The following is a 21633-nucleotide window of genomic DNA, read 5'->3' as shown; positions in this document are numbered from 1 at the left end:
GTTCTCCTGAATCGTAGTCCAGTAGCTTAATCGCTGCTAATCGCTACACCATCTAGCGCGGTATAATGAATGACTGAGGTACAAGCCGGCCAGATTTCCAGCTATAAACGATTTCCACTGAACACGTGAATAACGCTACAGTGTATCTTTAGTTAAATAAACCTGTGCAGTTAGATAGAGCAGGTAAACAAAAGAATAACATTTTATTTAGCTTACTCACAGCAGTCCTCCATTATGTCCGCAAGATCAAAGACGGGAAATACTTTCACTGAGAATATGGATTACTTCGTTTCTGAGTAGCTGCAATGCCCGGAGTTGCCCAGGATATTTCATGTATGCCACACGAAGTGATTATCCCAGAGCCTCTTTGATACTCATAGCGAATGCAAGTCGCATGGAAAACTGCAACTGTGTTTTTTTCTTTTTCTTTATTGCATTTCGATTCCCCCCCCCCCGACCAAAGAGGGGGGCGGGGGGGGGGGGGGGGGCGGCGGGTTGGCAGTAGCATAATATGCCGCTCTCCAGCCTACAGAAAAGTTAAAAAACTGGATTAGGAGATATCATAACAATAAATTCAGGTGAGAAAACGGTGACTGTTAAAAACTGAAATATGGCGAAAAAGTTGCGAAGAAAATATAAAAACAAAGGGTCGATGATGCTCATTAAAACACATAGCAAATAGACAGGCACAATTAGAAAACCCCGCGACAGTCTGGTTTCTGTTCGCAACAGTGAAAAACACACCTAGCAATTGTATGCTGGCTGTTCGCAACACTTAAAAAGTGGACGCACAACACTGAACACTCACGGAAAGCACTACACTACAGAGTACACATGACTATGGGGGGGGGGGGGGGGGAGGGAAAGGACCTGGACAGAGGAGGGGGAAAAGAGCCGAATGTAGGGAGAGAACACAGAAGAAAAATAAAAAAAAGGGGGCAACTGCATTAAATCGAACGGAATATTTAATCACTGTATGTCAACGGAATGCGAGGATAGAATACACTTTCACCAGCGGCATACCTATTGATGATAGTGGCCGCTATATATGTTTCATTGCATATTTAACAACGGCAACTAACCAGTAAATAAAAGTCTGAAAACATGTTTCTGTCAAATTCTCGAGCTTTCGCTCACTAGATAGCGACGTCTGATAGTACTATCTTCAAGACGGGTATCGCTGCCGTAATTTATTTTCGCGATAGGAATTACAGTCAGTTTACCACGATATATTGTTTTTTTAGGCGTTTAATTTTTCATTAATTTTCTTTAACTGGACGTAGAAATTTGAAGTAAATCGGCCAAGAACATTGAAGTACATAGGTCAAGTACTTTTCGAGATTTTTGTGACAACATTTGTCCTGTTATATTGCGTATATCAACCTGTATATTAGTATATAAGCTGGGGCATTCTGAGCGCGTTGGTTAAGTGTTGTACGTCTACTCCTAAGTGTTTCGAACGGAAATCATACTGTCGCTGGGTGTGATTTTTATATCTCTTGCGAACAGAAACCAGACTGTTACCGTGTTTTTTTAATTGTCTGTCTACTATTTTGCCTGTCTGCTTCCTGTGTATTTTGATAGCACCGCCAACCCTTTGTTTTATGTTTTAACTTCCACAATTTTCCGCCATTTTACAATTTAAGTCACCGTTTTTATCGCCTGCTTTTATTATTATCTTCTTCTTATGTTTTAAAAATTCTGTAGGCGGAAGAGCAGCGTACTAAGCTGCTGCCAGCCCGCCCCCTTCGGTCGGAATCGAAACTCAATAAAGGAAAAAAAAATGATCGAGGTGGTGCAGTGGGGCAGCCCCTGGAATAGTTTCAGAGAGAAACTGAACTCACATCCCCGTGCGCCTATCCAGAGTTTTCGTGGTTCCCTTTAATCGTTTGAGGTCAGTGTGAGAATAGTGTCTGCTAAGAGTCTGTGCCGAAAGCGTCGTCCGACCCCTGTTCAGTATGAGCGTTTGCTCCGTCTTTAATGACAAACTTAATTTATTCTTTACAGAATATTGTTAATCCGTACCATACTTATTTCTTATTGGTAGCGAAATGCAGGAATATGTGCGTATTTCTTGAGATGGCCGAAAATTTCTCCTTTATCTGTTACGCAGTTACGTAAATTGAAATGTCATAATTTTTAAAGATCGCATGCAGCGACCATGTTAAATGAAGTATCGAGGTACTGTAGAGTCTTGATTATTTAATTTTATTGACTTCTTGCGTTTGTTTATATTGTGTAACCAAGAGGTAAATATGCGAGTACGTCAGCTTTTGACTAACGCTGGGCCACTCTATAATTCACGTCTCGCGACGATAGCTACAATTTCAGCTGAAAGTTTAAACTGTTACTTTTATATTTAATTACACGCTACGTTAGACACGGATTTCTTAAGAGAATCCCGTGGCCTTGTGCCGCCTATCTCGCTAAGATCTGGACCCTCTCGTTTCGGCACTTTCGCAACTCCAGTCGAAAAGACAGCAGTAGGTCTGACGGCGCCATTCGTGTTCGGTGGTAACGTGGAATGCTCGGAGAGATGGAAGCAAACGGCTGGGAAAAGCGGCTATGCTGGAAAGATAGTGGACGATCGGTACTCAAGATGAGCATCCGATTGTTGTTCCTGGGAGGGGTGTGGCCACTCAACGACTCGTGGCTCTTCCGAGCATATGGCGCCATCATCTTCTCGATGGGCTTGGCGACCTGTGTGGACGGTGCTCTGGCGGTGTATTTCATCTGGCGGCAGATGGAGGAGACGACGCTCGTCTTGACCAATACGTTCACGATCGGCAGCGGTGTCATGAAGATGGGCCTCTTCGTGCGAGACCGAAAGCTCTACAGCGCCCTGGTGCGCCGGCTGGACGCGCTGGTGTCCTCGCAGGACGAGTACAGCGGTAAGGACCCACAGCTGGAAAAAGTCCTCGAGGACTCGAAGAGATACGCGGTGCGCTTCCCGCTCTCCGGCTTCCTCTTCATGCTGGTGCAGGCGTGCCTCTGGCTGCCGATGCCCGCCATAGCCTACCCCGGCCAACACCGCCTACCATTCGTCCAGCACGATTGGTCGGGCAATGGCAGCTACCGCTTCTACGAAATGTCCTACGCTCTCCAGTGCTGCTCGGCCTTCTGGCTGGGGAAGATCAGCATCATTCTCGACTGCCAGTTCGTGGCCATAATGGTGCTAGTCACCGCACAGCTCAAGATTCTCGCGGTACGCATGGAGAATCTGAGAACTGAGGCGAAATCAATAACAGAGTATCGTATCTGTAATGACAAGTCACCGGAGGTCGAATATGACTGTAAAATGTACAAAGATTTGCGCCGGTGCATAGAAAGTCATCAAGAAATCCTCAGGTACGTACGATACTGTAATACAATTATGCTGTGAGACACGAAATGTTAAAAATGCAGCGTTAAAAATCCGCAAGTATGCAGTAAGGATCCGGTGACCTCTACTGCACCTCAGAAATTAAAGCGCCCGGTGGCTATTCACATACTGCGCAGGAGCAGTGAGAAATTTCCATTTGCCATCCAAATTAATATTTTCTATCTTTCTCCAAAATCGTAATACGCTCATGAAGGAATAGCAATCTAATAAAGCTAGTCGATCCTGATCATGTATTTGTAGTCCTCCTCCAGTTATATTGCCGATTCATCACAGGTAGAAAAAAATGAAAATAAAAATGTAACAACTTCAACAGATTATTTATTGTTATTTGCTTCCGTTGCCTGTCAGGGTTAAGCTGGGTTAGTAGAGGTACAACTGTCGCTCTCAGCAGAAAATTGTTTTTCAAAAATATTCAAATATGGTTTCAAAATATAAAGATGATAAAATAGTACATGTTTTCAAAATTATTGAAAAGGGACATGGTACTATAAAGATGTTCGAAATTGTTTGTGGTCTTTTAAAAATTAAAATAAAAGAAATGAATGGTATTCTCGGAATAAGAACGACCCACTGCACTTCAGTGCAGTGAAAAAGGATAAATTTTTAGTAGCAGACTTACCTGGTTCTGTGGTAACGGGCTTGGTGAGTTGATACGTGGCAATGTGTAGCGCGAGTAAGTAGGGTTAAAAAAAAAGGGGTGGTGAGGATGGAGCCCACACCATGTTTATGTAGAGGAAAGAAAAGGAGAGAATGTGAAAAGAGAAGGAAACGTTGATGTGAGAAACGACAACAAGGATTGGATTTGTCCTACAGAAGGAATAAGTAACGGAGTATATTTATTTGTCTGAGAGGGAAAAGCTGCGGAAATTGTTTTAGGAGAAGCCTAAAAGTTTTTTAGATGTGGGGTCGCTGGGACGTAACATGCGGTAACGTGCCGGGATTGGTGGGTGCCGAAGGGGAAGGAGGGAACAGGATTGTTAGAGTCACATTTGGAGTACGTGCAGGACATACAGATGTGTCCGGCATAGATGAGGAGGGAAGATAAAGTTCATGGTTTGGTAAAGTGTATTTGATTGGTATGCGAAACTGCCGCATAGCGTTCTAGTACAGCATCTAAATCAAGTAATGGAAGCAGTCAGGAACGTGAATACATAGTTACCAATTTATATGAAACTACTTCATTGTTGTAGTATGGACAATTAGAGAAAGGGTGAGATTCAACAAAAAAATCTTTAGGGTTTGTAAATTATTCACGATGGTAACGTACGTTCAATCTAGGCTGCAAATATTTTTCGTCAGTCTTGGACTTTACCGAATTCGGTTAACGTAACACAATAGAATAAGAAAAGAGCTATTCGAGTAGTCATAGGTTTCTTTACGAAGCGAGGGAGCGTTAGGGAATTGCTAAAACATCTCCAGTGCCAGACATTGTAGCAGAGACATTGTAGCAACATATTACTCATAAAACTCTTAGCGAATATTACAATGACTAATCAAGGTCGTCGTTTAATACTCTTCCCATTCATCACTACTCGCGAATGCAAAATGGTGTGATGTGGAGGGGGGGGGGGAGGAAAAGGGCGGGGAGTGGAGAATAGTAACTGTACGTAATATGCCCTCTACCACATATCTTGCCACAGCAATCGAAAAACTTGTACACATGTTCTCGTACTCAGGATCACACCGTCAATCTTTCAGGAATGACAGGATGTAATCATTTCTGATTTCGCGTAATAAATTTTGTTCATGAGACGTCTGCAAGGCTCTCAGTATGTTTGACAATAGTTGCATACAAATTCTATTTAATTAAAGATGTATTTGAATAAATTTAGATTGGAAATTCCAAAAATCCCCATTACGTGTTTGGTACCTTCGCGGCATAGAGCAGCCAACTCCTTCAGGCACAGCAAGTTTCTTTCATGCCATGAAATGTGTCGCAAAATAGGACAGTCAGTTGGAGTAATGTGTACCAATCTACTGACATGTATCCACAGAAAAATGAAATGAAGCATCGTTAAATCAGGCGTAGTAGTTTGCTACGCAACAGGTCTTCATCGACCTATCTAATTTTAACCGATTTCAACTGTTCGCTGTGTTCGCTTGTATTTTTTGTGATGAGGTGCTGAAACACTCAATAGAAAAGACATAAAGATCTATAATGACGAAGGGAAAACAGTAAATTGCCAGTACAGATTTTGGACTTATTGGAGAGTAAGATATTAAGCTACTTTAGTTGATGCACTAAGTACGTAGAGGACTTTGCAGAAACTGTGCTCAGTGATGAGTGCACCTCCAAAATCTAGAACAAACCATTTGGACATCTAATTGCTGCAAATAAACTATATAATGTTCCAAGAAAATTAGATAAGCTATCTCTCTCCAGAAGAGTGCCAAATAAGAATAAACCGATTCTAGAAAACATAGCACACACAACTCTTCAAGGATTATCAGATAGTCTCACTGTGGCTTAACAAACAAGAGAAAAAAAGCGATGATGTGCGATAAGGATTTTAATGCCTAATACAGAAACTGTACAAGGGTAAAGATTCTTATTTTTGAAGCTATCCACAAGGAGAGAGGGGCTATGCAAAATGCGTGAGAACTGTGTCATTTACTGTACTTTTCCACAACGTATTATTGTTGAATTTTGCTAAAAATAATTTTTGAATGAAATTACACACGTATGTACTGTATTGCCTAATGACGACATCGACTTCAAAAACTCTGTACAGGTACATGAAAATAAATAATGTATTTACTGTGTAACGCCAGGCAGTTGGACATTACTTTGGGTGGTGGTTGAGGGCAGGTCGAGGTCAGGATGCTGAGAACCACCACCCCTCGAACGTGGGTGGATAGCCACTTGGTTGTTGGGTGTGTGTATGTGTGGCGCCCAGTAGACGTTAGTACAACAGTATTAAAAGACCAAACGTCTATTGTTCAGCAATACACAAATGCTGAGATAATGTTTTTGGCTGCCCGCTGCGACAGGGCGGAAGCAGTGTTTGCCCCACCAGTAATGCGTTGACACCAGGGGGCGGTATGCGTGGCCGTTACAGTGACAAGGATAGCATTAGGTACTAAGGTGGTGAGACGACTTCGTACGTTAACTGTGCAGCCAGTGGCAACCAGTAGCCCTGTGGTAAGAGTGTGGAGCCATGCTGAGTAGCACTACAGCACCAGTGGAGTTTACCCACGAGCGATTGTACGTCTGGGCCCATAAGGCAGGCCATAAAGTTATCCACTGGCGGCAAAGTCCTTCAGTCAGACTCAGCGTGGATGGCAGCACCGTGGCTACTAGTGTAGTGGCAGCACAACGGCTACCAGCGTCTAAGTCCCGAGGGAGGGTCGAGTCTGCTCACAGGAGCAGGAGGTAGGCAGCAGAGACTGCACGCCCCCACGGTGATGTGTGAGCAGCTGCACATCTGGGGCGTAAGGTAGGCCATCAAATTGCCCACTGGCAGCTAAGTCCTTCACAACAGAGTCGGTGCGGATGGCAGTGCTGCAGCTACGTCTATGTCCACAGGTAGGGCAAGCACCCAGAGTGGGCAGCGCTGTGGATATCAGTGTCTGAGATCCTAAGATGGATTATGTCTGCCCACAGGTGCAGGAGGTGAGCAGTGGAGACTTCAGCCTCCCATGATGATGGATGAGCGCCTGCACGTCTGGGCCGTAAAGTAGATCACCAAGAGACCCACTGGCGCCCAAGTCCTCCCCATTGGTGTGGATGGCAGTACTGCAGTGACAGCATCTATGCCCCTGGGAGGGTTTTGCTGCTCCATAGTAGCTTATAGACAGCTGGATGAGCAGATGATAGGCCGGCATAGGTTCCTCCTCCAGGTTGGTCGGCTGGTATGTCCACTGAGAAATAAGCAGTATTTATATGGGATGGCCCATGCTTATTATGCTGCCATACTGGTTTCTTAGTCACAACTCGTAACGTCGCAGCGACATGGGCATGGGGGAATCAAAGGGTACCCGAATCTTAGCTGCTCTGTCTTTTTGCTGCGTCCGTAATTTGGCCCCAGCTTGACTATGGTGTGAGATAACGAGCTCGTGGTGCGCCTGTAATGGCTACGATATCAGCGGACTCCCCTTGCGCAAATTCCGCCCAGCTGTTACGGCCTGACTCTCTTTCCTCTGTTTCTTGCGTTGCCAAGGAAAGTACCTGCATTTTTATTTGGCTGCAACAAGTACATTCTTTCATGCTGCAATAAATCCTAGGCATGGAAAGAAATTAAAAGAAAACAGTGTGCCTTTTTTGGTTCGTGAGGACTGAGAGGAAGCTTGCTGTTACAAGGATAGAAGAAAGAGGATTGAAATTTCAGTGAGGAATGGGATAAGGTGTAGAGTAAGGAAAAGTAAAAGGACAATAACTGGTAAGAGAGAAGAATCCAAAACATGCCTAAATGTTACAGACAAAGAGGAACAGTGAACGAACTATGTGTTTCAGAAAGCAAAAACGCGTATATATATTGATGTGAGAAATACACGCATAATACAAGAGAAGGTAAGATTGGTAAAGCAGCCCTCAACCTGTAGAGTGGTTTGAATGTCACAGTGCTTTAGTAGGTATAATTTATATTGGAGGTGTTATGTTACAGCTTTCCTCTGACTTTTCATCTGAGCAATAACAGTTTTACGTCGACTCTGTGCCACAGTGCATTGTGCTGTTTTCACAGTAAAGAAATCATCGCCAGAGATTGACTGGAAATACCCAAGGCCCTTTGGACCTTTAATCTTGCAACAAAACCCCCCGCATATCAGATGAAGAAATAATAGGGGAAACTCAAGAAACCCAACGACGTGAGCTTTTGAAGCACTTTTTCGTATGTTTTGTGTTATGGGATCAGTAAACGAAACGTACAGGTAGCGTCTTTGACTAGTAATCAAAACGTCGTGTTTTCTCGGTTCGAATCGAAGCTGTGCTTGAATGCTGAATAAAAGTCATCAACAATAGCGACCGAAGACGTTCGTACATAAGAAGTCACCCTCGTTCTCCAAAAGGCCTTACCAAATGGTACGGAGAAGTGGACAGAGGTTCAAGGCACTCTGTTGTCCTTTGGATGAGAAACTGTCCCTGAAAGGCGGAAGAATCAGCAATCATCAACATGAGGATGCAGAAGGCAAGGAAACCACAGCTATAAAGACACATAATTTGTACCCACAGAACATGTAGTCAGAAAATGAAAAAGTTTCTTGATGATATCTCCATTGGTAAAAGGTTCCGGATTACTTCCCCATTCGGATTTCTGGAAGTGCACTGTCAAAGGGGAGGTGATCATGAGAAAAATGTTGACTAACCAACGAAGCGACCACATTCTACGAGCATGTAATGTCAGAAGTTTGAACGTAGAAGGAAAGCGAGAAAATCTGAAAAGGCAAAGGCTCACTCTAGATACAGTGGGTGTCAGTTAAATGAAACGGAAAGAAGATACGGATTTCTGGTCAGACGAATATAGGGTAATATTAATAGCACCATAAAATGGTATAATGACAGGAAGATTTGTTATGAGTGCCAAGATAGGACAGAACGAACGAATGAGGCGGGCTTCATCAGGGCTCTCCGATCACTGGGTAGTCGGAGTCCTAGTAGGCTGTTCCTTCTTTGCCTCCATGTCTTCTGTGGTATGTGTGTGTGTGTGTGTGTGTGTGTGTGTGTGTGTGTGTGTGTGTGTGTGACGTTACTTCCCTTGGACTTCGTGTCGTCTTTTTTCCATTCTCAGAATTCATATCTTGTTTGCTGCCTGCGGTGTAGTCAGCTGTGGCGGCCCATGACAGGCCGACATAGCTGCTCCCGGCGCGGACGGCGTTGGGTGCGCTTTACTCCGACTGTTGCTGGGCAGCCGCCGGAGTGGCTGTCAGCAACTCTCTGCAGCGTTTCGGCCAGGTGCGAGATCTTTTCGATTACTGCAGAGAGTGCGAAGACGACTGTAGACAACTCTCCTTCCTGCACAGCTGTTGCTGTGCCGTTGCTGGGTGCAGCTGGGTTGCGGCCGGCGGCTGGGGTGTTTCCACTCCTGTCGCCTCCCAACGAGGTGGCATCTTCCTTGTGCGTAAATCTTCTGGTGTTGTTGTGCCCTATCAAGCACGTTTGCTGATGCGAACATGTCGTTTTCTGTTGCCGCCTTCAGTGGGGGCGGAAGTAGCAGGATCGGCTGCCGGCGTCGCCCTCGTGTTTGCCGGACTCCTCGCCGCCTGTGCTCCTGTACGCGGACGGCGGAGAGAGCGGTCGGCAGTCACTTCTGTGCGTGTTGTCCACGTTGGCGAGCAACTGCGGCCTTGACGACTTCGCAGACGCGGTAACTCGCCACGTGTGGGCCGCCACAGTTCGCACACTTGGGTGTGTGTGTCCTCGGGAACGGTCAGCTGCTGCTGGCATGGGTGTCTGCGCACTTCACGCATGTCTTGGGCAAGGAGTACTGGCGAACCACAAGGCCCATCCCCTGGCAGGAGAATGAGCTACTGCGAACGATTGCTCTCATCAGATTCGATAAACAAACGCCGTCAGCGATAGTTCAGTATACATGCGCGCTTCGCAAGCAGTAGATAAGGGGATGGAGAAAGTATAAGAGAGAACTGAACGGGTAAGGCAGTATGTAAAGGGAGACGAAAATCAAGTAACCATAGAGGGTTGGAAAGCGTTTTTAGGGGAAAGGATAGAAGAAAGGATTTCAAGAGAATATGGTCTAGATAGTAGGAAGGAGAAAGGAGAAAGTAATTTATTGAGTTTGCAATAAATGTCAAATCGTAATATCGAATAATCTGTTCAAGAATCACAAGAGATCGCAAGAGGAGACACGGGAATGTTCCAGCTGGGGTACATCATGTTCAGACAGAAATTCCGAAATCAGATATTGAATTGTAATGCGTACAGAGAAGCAGATATAGACTCAGATCACAATTTATGTGTGTTTGTGGATTCCTAAGGGGTCAAACTGCTGAGGTCATCGGTCCCTAGTCTTACACACTACTTAAACTAACTTAACGCTAAGGTCAACACTTACACCCATGCCCGAGGGAGGACTCGAATCTCCGGCGGGAGGGGCCGCACGATCACAATTTAGCAATGGTGAAAAGTAGAATGAAGTCTGAGAGAATCGTACGGAAGAATTAGTGTGGAAGGAAGTGGGATACTGAAGTAGTGGGGAATGATGAGGCGCCTTGGACGTTCGCTAAGGATGTGGGCAAGGCGATATGGAATGTCGCAGTAGGCCGTTCAATTGAAGAGCTGTGGACAGCCCTAAGAATGGCAGACACAGACGTTGGACAGTCAGACATAGATACAAGCAAGATAACTCCAAATCAATCTTGCTAACTGAAGAAATACTTCACTTTATCGACGAAAGGAGGGAATACAAAAATGTTCTAGGAAAGTCAGGAATACTGAAATGTAAATCACGTAGGAGCGAAACAGGTAGAAAGTGCAGGGGACCCAAGGTGAAATGTAGGCAGGAAAAATGCGAAGAAATCGAAGAAAAAATGATAGTCGGAAGGACTGACTCAGCATACAGAAAAATCAAAACAACATTCGGCGAAGTTAAAAGCATGGACGGGCACATTAAAAGCGCAGTGAGAGCTCCATTGTTAAACCCAGAGGAAAGAGCGGATATGTGAAGGGAGTACACTAAAGGCCTCCATGAAGGGAATAACTTATCTGATGGCTTGATAGATTAATAAATTGGACTCGATAAGGAAGGTATAGGGGATCCAGAGTAACAGTCAGATTTTAATGAGTTATTTAAGATCAAATAAAGCAGAAGTAATAGATAATATTCCATCGGAATGTCTAAAATCTTTTGGGGAGACGGTAACCAACGTCTGTTAGAGTGGTTTGTAAATTCTATGAGCCTAGTAATGTAGTATCAGACTTTCCGAAAAATATCATAAACTTAATTCCGATGATAGCAAGGGTAGATGAATGCGAAAACCATCACAAAATCAGCTTAACATCTCATGCATTCAGGGTGTTGACAAGAATAACATACAAATAACGGAAAAGAAAATTGATGATCTGTCGGATGACGATCAGTTTGGCTTTAGGAAGATTTTTCGACCTAGAAAAAACGTAAGTGTTAAACGGTGCAAGATGTTCGAAGTTCTGAGAAAAGTACGAGTAACTACTACGAATGACGGGCGATAGAAATTATGTACAAAAAAGAAGACGGAGTAATAAGAACGGATGGCCAGGAACGAATTGCTCGCCTTAAATAGGGTGGGACACAGGGTTGCAGGCTTCCGTTCCTACTGTTCAGTCTATACATCGAAGAAGCAATGGCGGAAATAAAAGAAAGCCTCAAGAGTGAGGATAAAGTTCAGGGTGAAAGGATATCATTGATAAGATTCGCTGTGGACATTGCTATTCTCTGTGAAAGAGAAGAAGAATTCCAGCAAACGTAGAATGGAATGAACAGTCTAATGAGTACAGAATATGGGCTGAGAGTAAACCTGTAAAACTGAAATGTAATGAGAAGCAGCAGAAATGAGAATAGCAGGAAACTTAACATTAAATTTGGTGATCACGAAATAGACCTAGTAAGGAGTTGTGCAACTCCCCTTTTTTTTGACATCAGACTTCTGACTGGTTTGATGCGGCTCGCCACGAATCCCTCTCCTTCATTTTCACGTCCATCTTTTCATGTCAGAGTAGCAATTGCAACCTACATCCTCAATTACTTCCCTGGATGTAATCCAATCTCTGTCTTCCTCTATACTTTTTGCCCTCCACAGCTCGCTCTTGTACTATGGAAGTCATTCCCCAATGTCTTAACAGACGTCTTTTCGTCTTGTCCCTTCTTCTTGTCAGTGTTTTCCACGTATTCCTTTCCTCCCGATTCTGAGCAGAGCCTCCTCGTTCCTTACCTTATCAGTCCACCTAATTTTCAACATTCATCTGTAGCACCACATCTCCAATGCCCCGATTCTCTTCTGTTTTACCAAAGTCCATGTTTCACTGCCATACAATGCTGTGCTCCAGACGTACAGGTTAGTACAGGCAAGGACGGCATTCCTGGTCGAGAAAAGTCTACTAGTATCAAATATAGGCCTTAATTTGAGGAAGAAAATTTTGAAAATGTGAGTTTAGACCACAGCATTATATGGTAGTGAATCGTGGACAGTTGGAAGACCGGAGCAGAAGAGGAGCAAAGCGTTTGAGATGTGGTGCTGCAGAAAAACGTTGAAAATAAGGTGGACTGGTAAGGTAAGGAATAAAGAGGTCCTCAGCAGAACCGGCGAAGAAAGGTACGTATGGAAGAACGAACAAGAGACTAGGAGAAGTGTTAAGACATCAAGGAATAACGTCCATGGTACTAGAGGGAGCAGCAGAGGGTAAGACTGTAGGGGAAGACGAAGGCTGAAATACGACCATCAAATATCTATTTTTCCTCTTAACAGCAACTGAATCAGAGATATCTGATGTGGAATCAGAGATATCTGATGTGCTAGCGAAAGAACGCCCCTGTTGACACGGCAAATACAATAGTCTGGTATGTGATTGAACCTGCAGTATGTATTGGACGTCGGAGTAGTAGTTTGGTGGAGAATTGGCAAGACTTGTGATATCAGCGCAATTGATCGAGAATGGCCAATGTATGAAATACTCTTTGGACGTAGAGGTACAATGTTTCCCACGTGTTACAATGCCAAAGTTGCTCCGTGGTTACCTCTATTCGGTGAAAGCCGTCGGCACCAGAGTCATCTGCCATGGGCAACAGGGTGTTGGTGAGAGGGGACGTCATGGAATATTACGAGTTGTAACAGTGGGTAGATGGGTCACGCAGCAGAAAATTAGTCGACAGTTCAGTGCTGGACGAAATGACGGTGAATATTCATATCATCCAAACCAGTTCCAGACCATGGAGCACAGAAGAGAATGTACGTCAGATTTACACCGGGTTACTGAACGAAACGAGGTTCAGGCAGTATAATACGGACAAAAATATCGCCAGTGAACGCTTGAAGGATGGAAAAAGTTTTCGGGATTAATGAAGCGCTGATGGTCGGGTACAAGTACCTCACAAACCACTCAGTGCACTGTATCCCACTTGGCAATACAACGTAGTTAGACTATAGATGTGAACAGGATGTTTACATTTGATGACATGTAGGTCATGATGCATCTGCCATAGTCCATTACTGATGAAATATGCAGAATTAAGAAATTAATCAGCTGAACGATAATGTTTATTAGTTCGTTCGCCTGTTGTACTGATAACGTAACCTTTACTTTCAGCAACACAGTGTCCATTCCCCAGCCATTTAAATTGTGTCGTAATATTTAAGGAAAATTCCACAGATGTGAATGGATTTTTGTAGTCTCTCGCTAATTTCCTTAGGTCTCACGTCATCAAACGTACCGAGGACTTCTGGACTGCCATCGAACGCGATATGAAATTGTTCTAAATACCTAATCCGACAGCTACCTCGATCAGTTAATTAGAGAATAGACGCGTGAAGATAACATCTTAGATCTGCTGGTGACAGAGACCCGAAATTTTCTACTCAGTTCGCGCAGAACACGCAGTGGTCATACGGCCATTGCAAAGGCCAAAGTTCAAGAGCATTGTAAAATATGCTTTAGACAGTGCCGAGCGAAGCTGTGATTGGTGGAAGTTCGATAGCCGTGGTAGAAAGCTGCTATGACAGCAGAGTTTCACAGAAAAAATTGAAAGTAGCCAAAGCCCGACAGACAAAGAAAATTTAAACGAACCCAAAATCAGTATATGGAATGCCATGCGTGAAGCATTCGATGAATTTGAAAGTGAAATTCAAAGAAGTTTTGGTCTTATGTTAAATCAGTAATCGGTTCAATGCAATCTGTCCAGACACACTGCGGCCATAGTTTCGCTGAAACGGGCCAGAACACTAAACGTCCTTTTGCAAAACTGTTTCACAGGAGAAGATCGCACTCTACTCGTCGCACGAACGACGGCCGGGGTGGCCGAGCGGTTCTAGGCGCCTCAGTCCGGAACCGCGCTACCGCTACGGTTGCAGGTTCGAATCCTGCCTCGGGCATGGATGTGTGTGATGTCCTTAGGTTAGTTAGGTTTAAGTAGTTCTAAGTTCTAGGGGACTGATGACTTCAGTTGTTAAGTCCCATAGCGCTCAGAGCCATTTAAACCGTCGCACGAACGACAAAATGGCTGTCATTGATTTAATGACCATAGGACAGAAAAGCAACCGAAATCACTCGACAGAGGGATGCCAGTGGTAGTGACGGGATACCGTTAGGATTCTACATAGAGTATCCGAAACAATTTGCCCATCTTCTAGCAGCAGTGTGTCCACGGTAGCGAAGTGTTCCTGATCACTGGCGAAAAGCACAGACCATTCTAGTTTTCAAGAAGGGTCCTCGAACAGAGCCGTTAAACTATAGGCCTGTATCTCTGATGCCGGTCTGCTGTAGAATTATGGAAAAAGTTTTATGTACGATGCTCGCGTATTATTTTCTGGAGACCGAACGTCCCCTCTGTAAGAATCGACATACTTTCCTAAGACAACGATCACTTGAAACCCAGGCCCCTCTATTCGTCCACGGGACCCAGAAGGCGGTAGATACCGGCGCTCAGGTTGATGCCGTGTTTGTTGACCTCCGTAAGGCATTCAGTACCTTTCCGCACTGACACCTAGTGAATATAATGCGAACGTACGGAATATCAGGCCAACTGTATTACTGGATTGAAGAGTTTATAGCAAACAGAACATTGCATATCGTTCTCAATGGAGACGTAAAAGTAATTTCGAGTGTGCCCCAAGGGAGTGTCGTAGATACATTACTTTTCACGACATATATGTAAACAACATAGTAGACAACGTCCGAACTTCCATGAGGCTTTCAGCGCACGACGTCGTTTTATAAAGAGATGTGAAACGCTAGAAAATTGTAATGAAATGTAGGAGGACCAGCAGAGGATCGACTTTTGATGCAGGTAGTGGTCATTGGCGCACAACATAAACGAATGTGACATACTGCGTATACACAGACATTTGGGCCCTTTATTGTATGATCAAACGATTGCAGAACAGTCACTGGAAGTAGGTACTTCCATAAAATATCTAGGAGTATGCGTGCGGAGGGATTTAAAGTGGCACGACCACGGAAAACCAATAGCAAGGAAGGCAGATGCCGGACTGGGATTCACTGGACGAATCTTCAGGAAATATAATCCTTCAACAAAGGAGGTAGCTTACAAAACACTCATTCGACTAATACTTGACTATATTTCGTCATTATGGGGTCTGGTTCAAATGGCTCTGAGCACTATGGGACTTAACTTCTAAGGTCATTAGTCCCCTAGAACTTAGATCTAATTAAACCTAACTAACCTAAGGACATCACACACATCCATGCCCGAGGCAGGATTCGAACCTGCGACCGGAGCGGTCGCGCGGTTCCAGACTGTAGTGCCTAGAACCGCTCGGCCACCCAGGCCAGCATTATGGGGTCTGTATCAGCCAGGATTGGTAGAGGAAATAGAGAAGATCGAAAGAAGAGCAGCGCGTTTCGTTACAGATGCATTTAGCAACCACGAAAGCGTCAAGGAGATGATCAACCAACCCTAGTGGTAGACGCTGCGAGAGCGATGTTCTGCATCACAGAATGGTTTATTGTTAAAGTTCCGGAGACATACGTTCCAAGAAGAGTCAGCCAATATGTTGCTTTCCCCTACGTGTACCCCGCGTAATCACCATGAAGACAAAATTACAGAGATTTGAGCCCCCACTAAGACTTACCAGCAATCATTCTTACCGGGAACTATTGGCGACTGAAGCAGGATATGGAAGAAGTGACAGTGGAACGCGAAATACCCTCCGCCACACACCTCATGCTTGCAGAGCATAGACGTAAATGTCTGCCCGATTTGGGCTCATCTTTCACCAGTGTCTGTGGGTTGTTTGCGATGACTGAATTCTCATGTATGAGGATTGTCCCCGAACTGTTTTGGTATCTTGTGCAGTCCATGACACGTAGATGCTGTCATCAGGACGAAACAGGATTACCACCGGCTGCTGTGTAGGTGTTACTACTTATTCCCATCGAAGCCTATGTATAGCAAGCGCCATCCTGTGTGCTAGTGCTCGACTCGGAGGTATATATACATCTACATGGATATTCTACAAATCACATTTAAGTGCCTGGCAGAGGATAGCCTGTCCGAATCTTGTTGGTGAAGGCAATTTCGACCACCAGTATTTGACCACCAGGGAAGAGAAGGTGGTGGCGTAAAGGTCGCCGAAGTTTGCACCAGTGCCCTGGATGAGATTCGATACCTCTACGGAGAGTCATGAGACGCGAAGGCGTGTGACAGTGTTGATCCGTCCATGAGATGGAGGTGTTAAGCCCAGTGACCCACTTGATGCTTTTCGAGAGGAATAGGCTATGTGCCGGCACTGACCTTTACCTTCTCTTCTGATCTGCGTGCAATACAAACGTGGCATCATATTACTCTGAGCAAGTATAATTTAGGACATCATTCTCACAGGTAGAAAGGATCCGTTGCGTGCAGAGAAAGAAAACCCCTTCTAGTTAAATAGCTGAACCTACCCCGCAGGATCCCCCAGCTAACAATTCTGCACGAGTTTTTTCTTTCTTTTTACTGATTCAGTTGCCTTGAGACTATAAAGAGGTGACATTTGATACGATGTCTTAAACTGAGTGGATGAATGGACGAAGATTTGAAGAACAAGTAGGAAAATTAGTTTGGAAAATTTTTTCCCGATCAGACGAAGGGATAGATTACTGGGCACGTCTTAAGGCTTTCCGGTTTCCTGATTTTGCATGGGGGAAGGTTTCTTGTGGAATCAAAGCCTAAAATACACTGGCGAAACTCTTCTTGAAAACTGCGAATAATTCTTTTGATATTGCCGGCTGAGCGGTTCTAGGCGCTACAGTTTGGAACCGCGCGACCGCTCCAGTCGCAGGTTCGAATCCTGCCTCGGGCATGGATGTGTGTGATGTCCTTAGGTTAGTTAGGTTTAAGTAGTTCTAAGTTCTAGGGGACTGATGACATGAGCAGTTAAGTCCCATAGTGCTCAGAGCCATTTGAACCATTTTCTTTTGATATTATTTTCGTAAAACAAAATATATTTACCTCCACAATGACAGAACTTGCTAAACAATATTTCCATTATGGCGTCTGGAAACCTGTAACGAAATTTGACAGTGCGTGATAATAATACAGATACGATATGAAAGTACTTGATATTTCTTCATAATCGTCCCCCTATGTAACCTGATCTGCTGACTGTTGAACTTCGTGCGTCAAGGGCGACCATATCAATTTTTCATAAGTGGGATATACGCTGGGCGAACACAAAGAAGACTGAAGTGCCATTTAAAACCAATATTTTATGAAACTCTGCAGTAAGTTACAATTGTATAACGTACTTGGATGTAGTCAGTGAGTACTCTCCCGCTGGGAAAGGTTTACGTGATCTGTAGGCAAGCCGATGAGAACTCTAGAATGTCACAGGTCTACTGTAGTTGCAACCTGGGCACCACAGTGCGCTGCCACAGCACGATAGATAATAAAAAAAATCTACCGTTCAGCATTCAATGCTACTGAGTTCATTCAGGAAACTACTAACAAATGCCACTGAGACTATTCTTCATCATGAAAATAGAATTCCGTTCTTCTTCAAGCGGTGACCACAATGGTTTATTCCTTAAGACAGCCTGACGATTGATAACAATATTGTTAGTCTCAGCCATCCTCACAGGCCATAATCTCAAGCACATAAAGCACTGTAACATTCGAGTGCTGGAAAGAACGAGATTGTTACGGCAATTTTTGTGACCACCTACTGGTGCTGTGGAACTGCAATTAGGTGTCCAGGTTGCAATTGAATTAGACCTGTGACGTTCTAGACTTCTCGTAGATTTACCTATCGATCATCTAACCTTTCCCAACGGAAATGTATTCTCGACAGCTAAGCAGTATCGCACAATGAGAGATGGCATAGCATAACCAGTAATTAGACTACCAGTTATCTAATATGCTTGAACCAAGTTAGCATCCTGTGGAAGCTGATGCCCAGATATTTGGAAATGTTTCTTCATTCGAGGCTGCCACTCAACAAATATATCTGACGCAAGTCATCAGATCAAATGGTTCAAATGGCTCTGAGCACTATGGGACTTAACTCCTGAGGTCATCTGTCCCCCAGAACTTAGAACTACTTAAACCTAACTAACCTAAGGATATCACACACATCCATGCCCGAGGCAGGTTTCGAACCTGCGACCGCAGCGGTCGCGCGGTTCCAGACTGTAGCGCCTAGAACCGCTTGGCCACTACGGCCGGCCAAGTCATCAGATATCGGGCATTTTGTCAGAAGCAGTGATCCTTCTTTTTATTGCAGGTCAGCGTTCACTAGGCTACCACTGGTGAAATGAGCCAGTGCAGGACAAGACTGGCCCAAGGAGACATGAACTCATGAACATGTTGGCAGATGAGCTGTGTACAGAATGCAGATCTGGGGAACGAACAACGAACGTTGTGGGATTCCTGCTGTGATCCTATCCCCTGAAGATAGCAAACGGAATGTGTTGTGCTCCATTTAGTGTCGCAGGAGATGCAGATTCGGCTCTGGAATCTGGAGCACAATGAGTTGGTAAGGTAGACCGTAATGTTACAATGAGTTGGAAGCCACTGCCGCGAAGAATTCCCAACATTCAATCAGCAGACAACTCCCAGGAGCTGTTGAGTTACGGTGTCGGAGGCTAGTAACTGTTGTGATGGCAAATATAGATCCTAGGATTCCAAGGCCTCATTGAACATGAGATAAAGCATCGTACTAAAGAACGTCGATCTTTTTTTATTAAGATATCAGTATGGCTGCTAGAGTAATGGAGGGATGGAGATGCTTGAAGAATGCGAGACACCTTAGGTGCAGTGTGTGGCCGAAAGACCCTGGAGACCACCTTGCATATGCTCTCTGTGTCGTGTCAAGTATCGAAGGGTATAAAACTGGAGCCACAATGCGGAGCTCTGTCGGCGTAAGCCAACGGAGAGACATGAGTAGGTTCCAAACCGGAACAGAAAGGGGTGTGAATGTGATAAGGGGGATTTCACTTGTGATATTTGTGCCACAATCCAGTTTTAGCGATGAAGGTGAGACATCGGTGGAGATGTAGTTTGTATCCTCGCTGGGCAGTGATTCATAAACAGGAACACTTACCCGTCCGCTAGGCAGTGATGCAGAAGTGAAGGCCACAGTTTGCATTAGCGGGCCCTCCGCACGTAAGTTCAGCTAAAAAAGAGGTCAAAGCAACGTTTCTGGCAGATTTTTTGTGAACGAGTCCCAATGAGGTTGCGAATTCAGGGTAGCAACAGCTGTTCGCACACGCCTATGAACCTTATAATTATGCATCGTGGAGGTATTGTGTTGAGGATTTCGCCTTGTTTTCGGATTTCGAATTGGATACAATTGGGCACTCTGTGCGTCGTTGAGGATGACCTAGATTGTCGTCTATGAATAGTCTGGCTCGCAAATACCATCGTGGTGTAGCTCACCCCATTATTCAACCTGGTAATAAGTTTGAACGTTACCACATTTTGGGCGTAAACGCTCACCGGCCATTCAGTCATTATTTGTAGATTTGTGTACTTCATATTGAGCTCTGGTTTGCGAGATTCAGTCTTGATGCGAGTAGCGAACGACTTATATTAGTATATTAGGAAATACTAAAGAATAACCCTAACGGATCGCGGAAGTTTAACGTGTACTGTGCTGTCAACTGTTGCAAAATGTTCGTCAGCCAATGTAGCGGACAATGACAGAACGTTATAACGAGAGGCTATAGGAATCTGCTATTATGACTGCCTTTCCACCCAAATGTCACCGATAACATAAAAATGAAGGAGCGACGTCGAACAGTGTGATAAAAGTGACTCTTCGGTTGTGTGTAGAGCCGTGGAAGAATGTTTTGTGGAGTTAGTGAGAAGCAATACATGACGTGGCACTCGAACGGCATGCGTGGATGTAGCGAGCTGTGTAGTACTTCACGAAACATTTTATCTTGGGCTATGCTGCTGCAGAATGATCTCTAGAGTCGTGAAAATATTTTAGTAATCAGAAAGTGCCACGACTGTCCCTATAATTCGAAATATGGCACCGAACGATGTGGCTTAGTGGTAAGATAATGGAGTTGCATTTGGTAGGACAGTAGTTCAAATTACCATCAGACCATCCAGATTTATTTTTAAGAAAAAGAGTTTTGGTTGCAATAAATCAAACAATAATTATAGCAACCAAGACTGCTGTACCAGACAGCCATATGGAGTGGGACAAGTTCAGTCCAGATTTAGGTCTTGTGTGATTTCCCTAAATCGCTTAAGGCAAATGATATGAGCGTTTCTTTATAAGGGCGAGGACCATTTCTTTCCCCATCCGATATTCCTCTATCCGAACTTGTTGGTTCAAATGGCTCTGAGCTGGCTGGCTCTGAGCGCTATGGGACTTAACAGCTGTGGTCATCAGTCCCCTAAAACTTAGAACTACTTAAACCTAACTAACCTAAGGACATCACACACATCCATGCCCGAGGCAGGATTCAAACCTGCGAGCGTAGCAGTCGCACGGTTCCGGACTGCGCGCCTAGAACCGCGAGACCACCGCGGCCGGCAGGCTCTGAGCTCTATGGGACTTAACTTCTGAGGTCATCAGTCCCCTAGAACTTAGAACTACTTAAACCTAACTAACCTAAGGAGATCACACACATCCATGCCCGAGGCAGGATTCGAACCTGCGACCGCAGCGGTCACGCGGTTCCAGACTGTAGCGCCTAGAACCGCTCGGCCACACCGGCCGGCCCGAACTTGTTCTCCGACCTAATTATCTCGTGGTCGACGGGACGTTAAATCCTTCCCAAACCATACATTTTGTACATCATTATAATGATTACACCGCTTGCGAAGCGAAGATAATTACAACTTGCCTCCACGAACATTGTGTGGTTTTTCTAGGCTGATGTGCTTAAAGCAAGACTCGTCACTGAAGACCTGAGATTGCCGCTAGTTGTTCCGGTTGACTCACCCACTACAATGTTCACGTCTCTGGTGTTTAAGGTATGGCGTCAGTGATAAACGAAACAGGGCAACTTCAGATTTCAACCTAGCCTCTAGTAATCTGTTCCTGACATTTCGTGGTAAAAGTCTGTCTGTAATCTGTGTCCTTATTTCAGCTGTTGATATCCGTCTATTTCAGAGCCAGTCGAACAATCCTGCAAACTTCTCGTGGTGTAATCT

At 44.6% G+C, this 21633-nt stretch overlaps 1 protein-coding gene across 1 annotated transcript in view; it reads left to right on the top strand.

The window, feature by feature from the left end:
* The first annotated feature begins 2803 nt into the window (after positions 1 to 2803).
* The window catches only part of LOC124545838, a 39734-nt gene continuing 20904 nt past the window's right edge, over positions 2804 to 21633 (top strand). The window contains exons 1-2 of the mRNA XM_047124796.1: positions 2804 to 3348; positions 9368 to 9590. Coding sequence (XP_046980752.1) covers positions 2804 to 3348; positions 9368 to 9590 — 768 coding nt within the window. The remainder of the gene's footprint in view (positions 3349 to 9367; positions 9591 to 21633) is intronic.

The sequence above is a fragment of the Schistocerca americana genome, chromosome 8 (assembly GCF_021461395.2).
Source record: "Schistocerca americana isolate TAMUIC-IGC-003095 chromosome 8, iqSchAmer2.1, whole genome shotgun sequence".
Classification (NCBI taxonomy): Eukaryota; Metazoa; Arthropoda; class Insecta; order Orthoptera; family Acrididae; genus Schistocerca; species Schistocerca americana.
The sequence above is the reverse complement of the archived record's forward strand: the minus strand, read 5'-3'. Positions and strand labels throughout refer to the sequence as shown.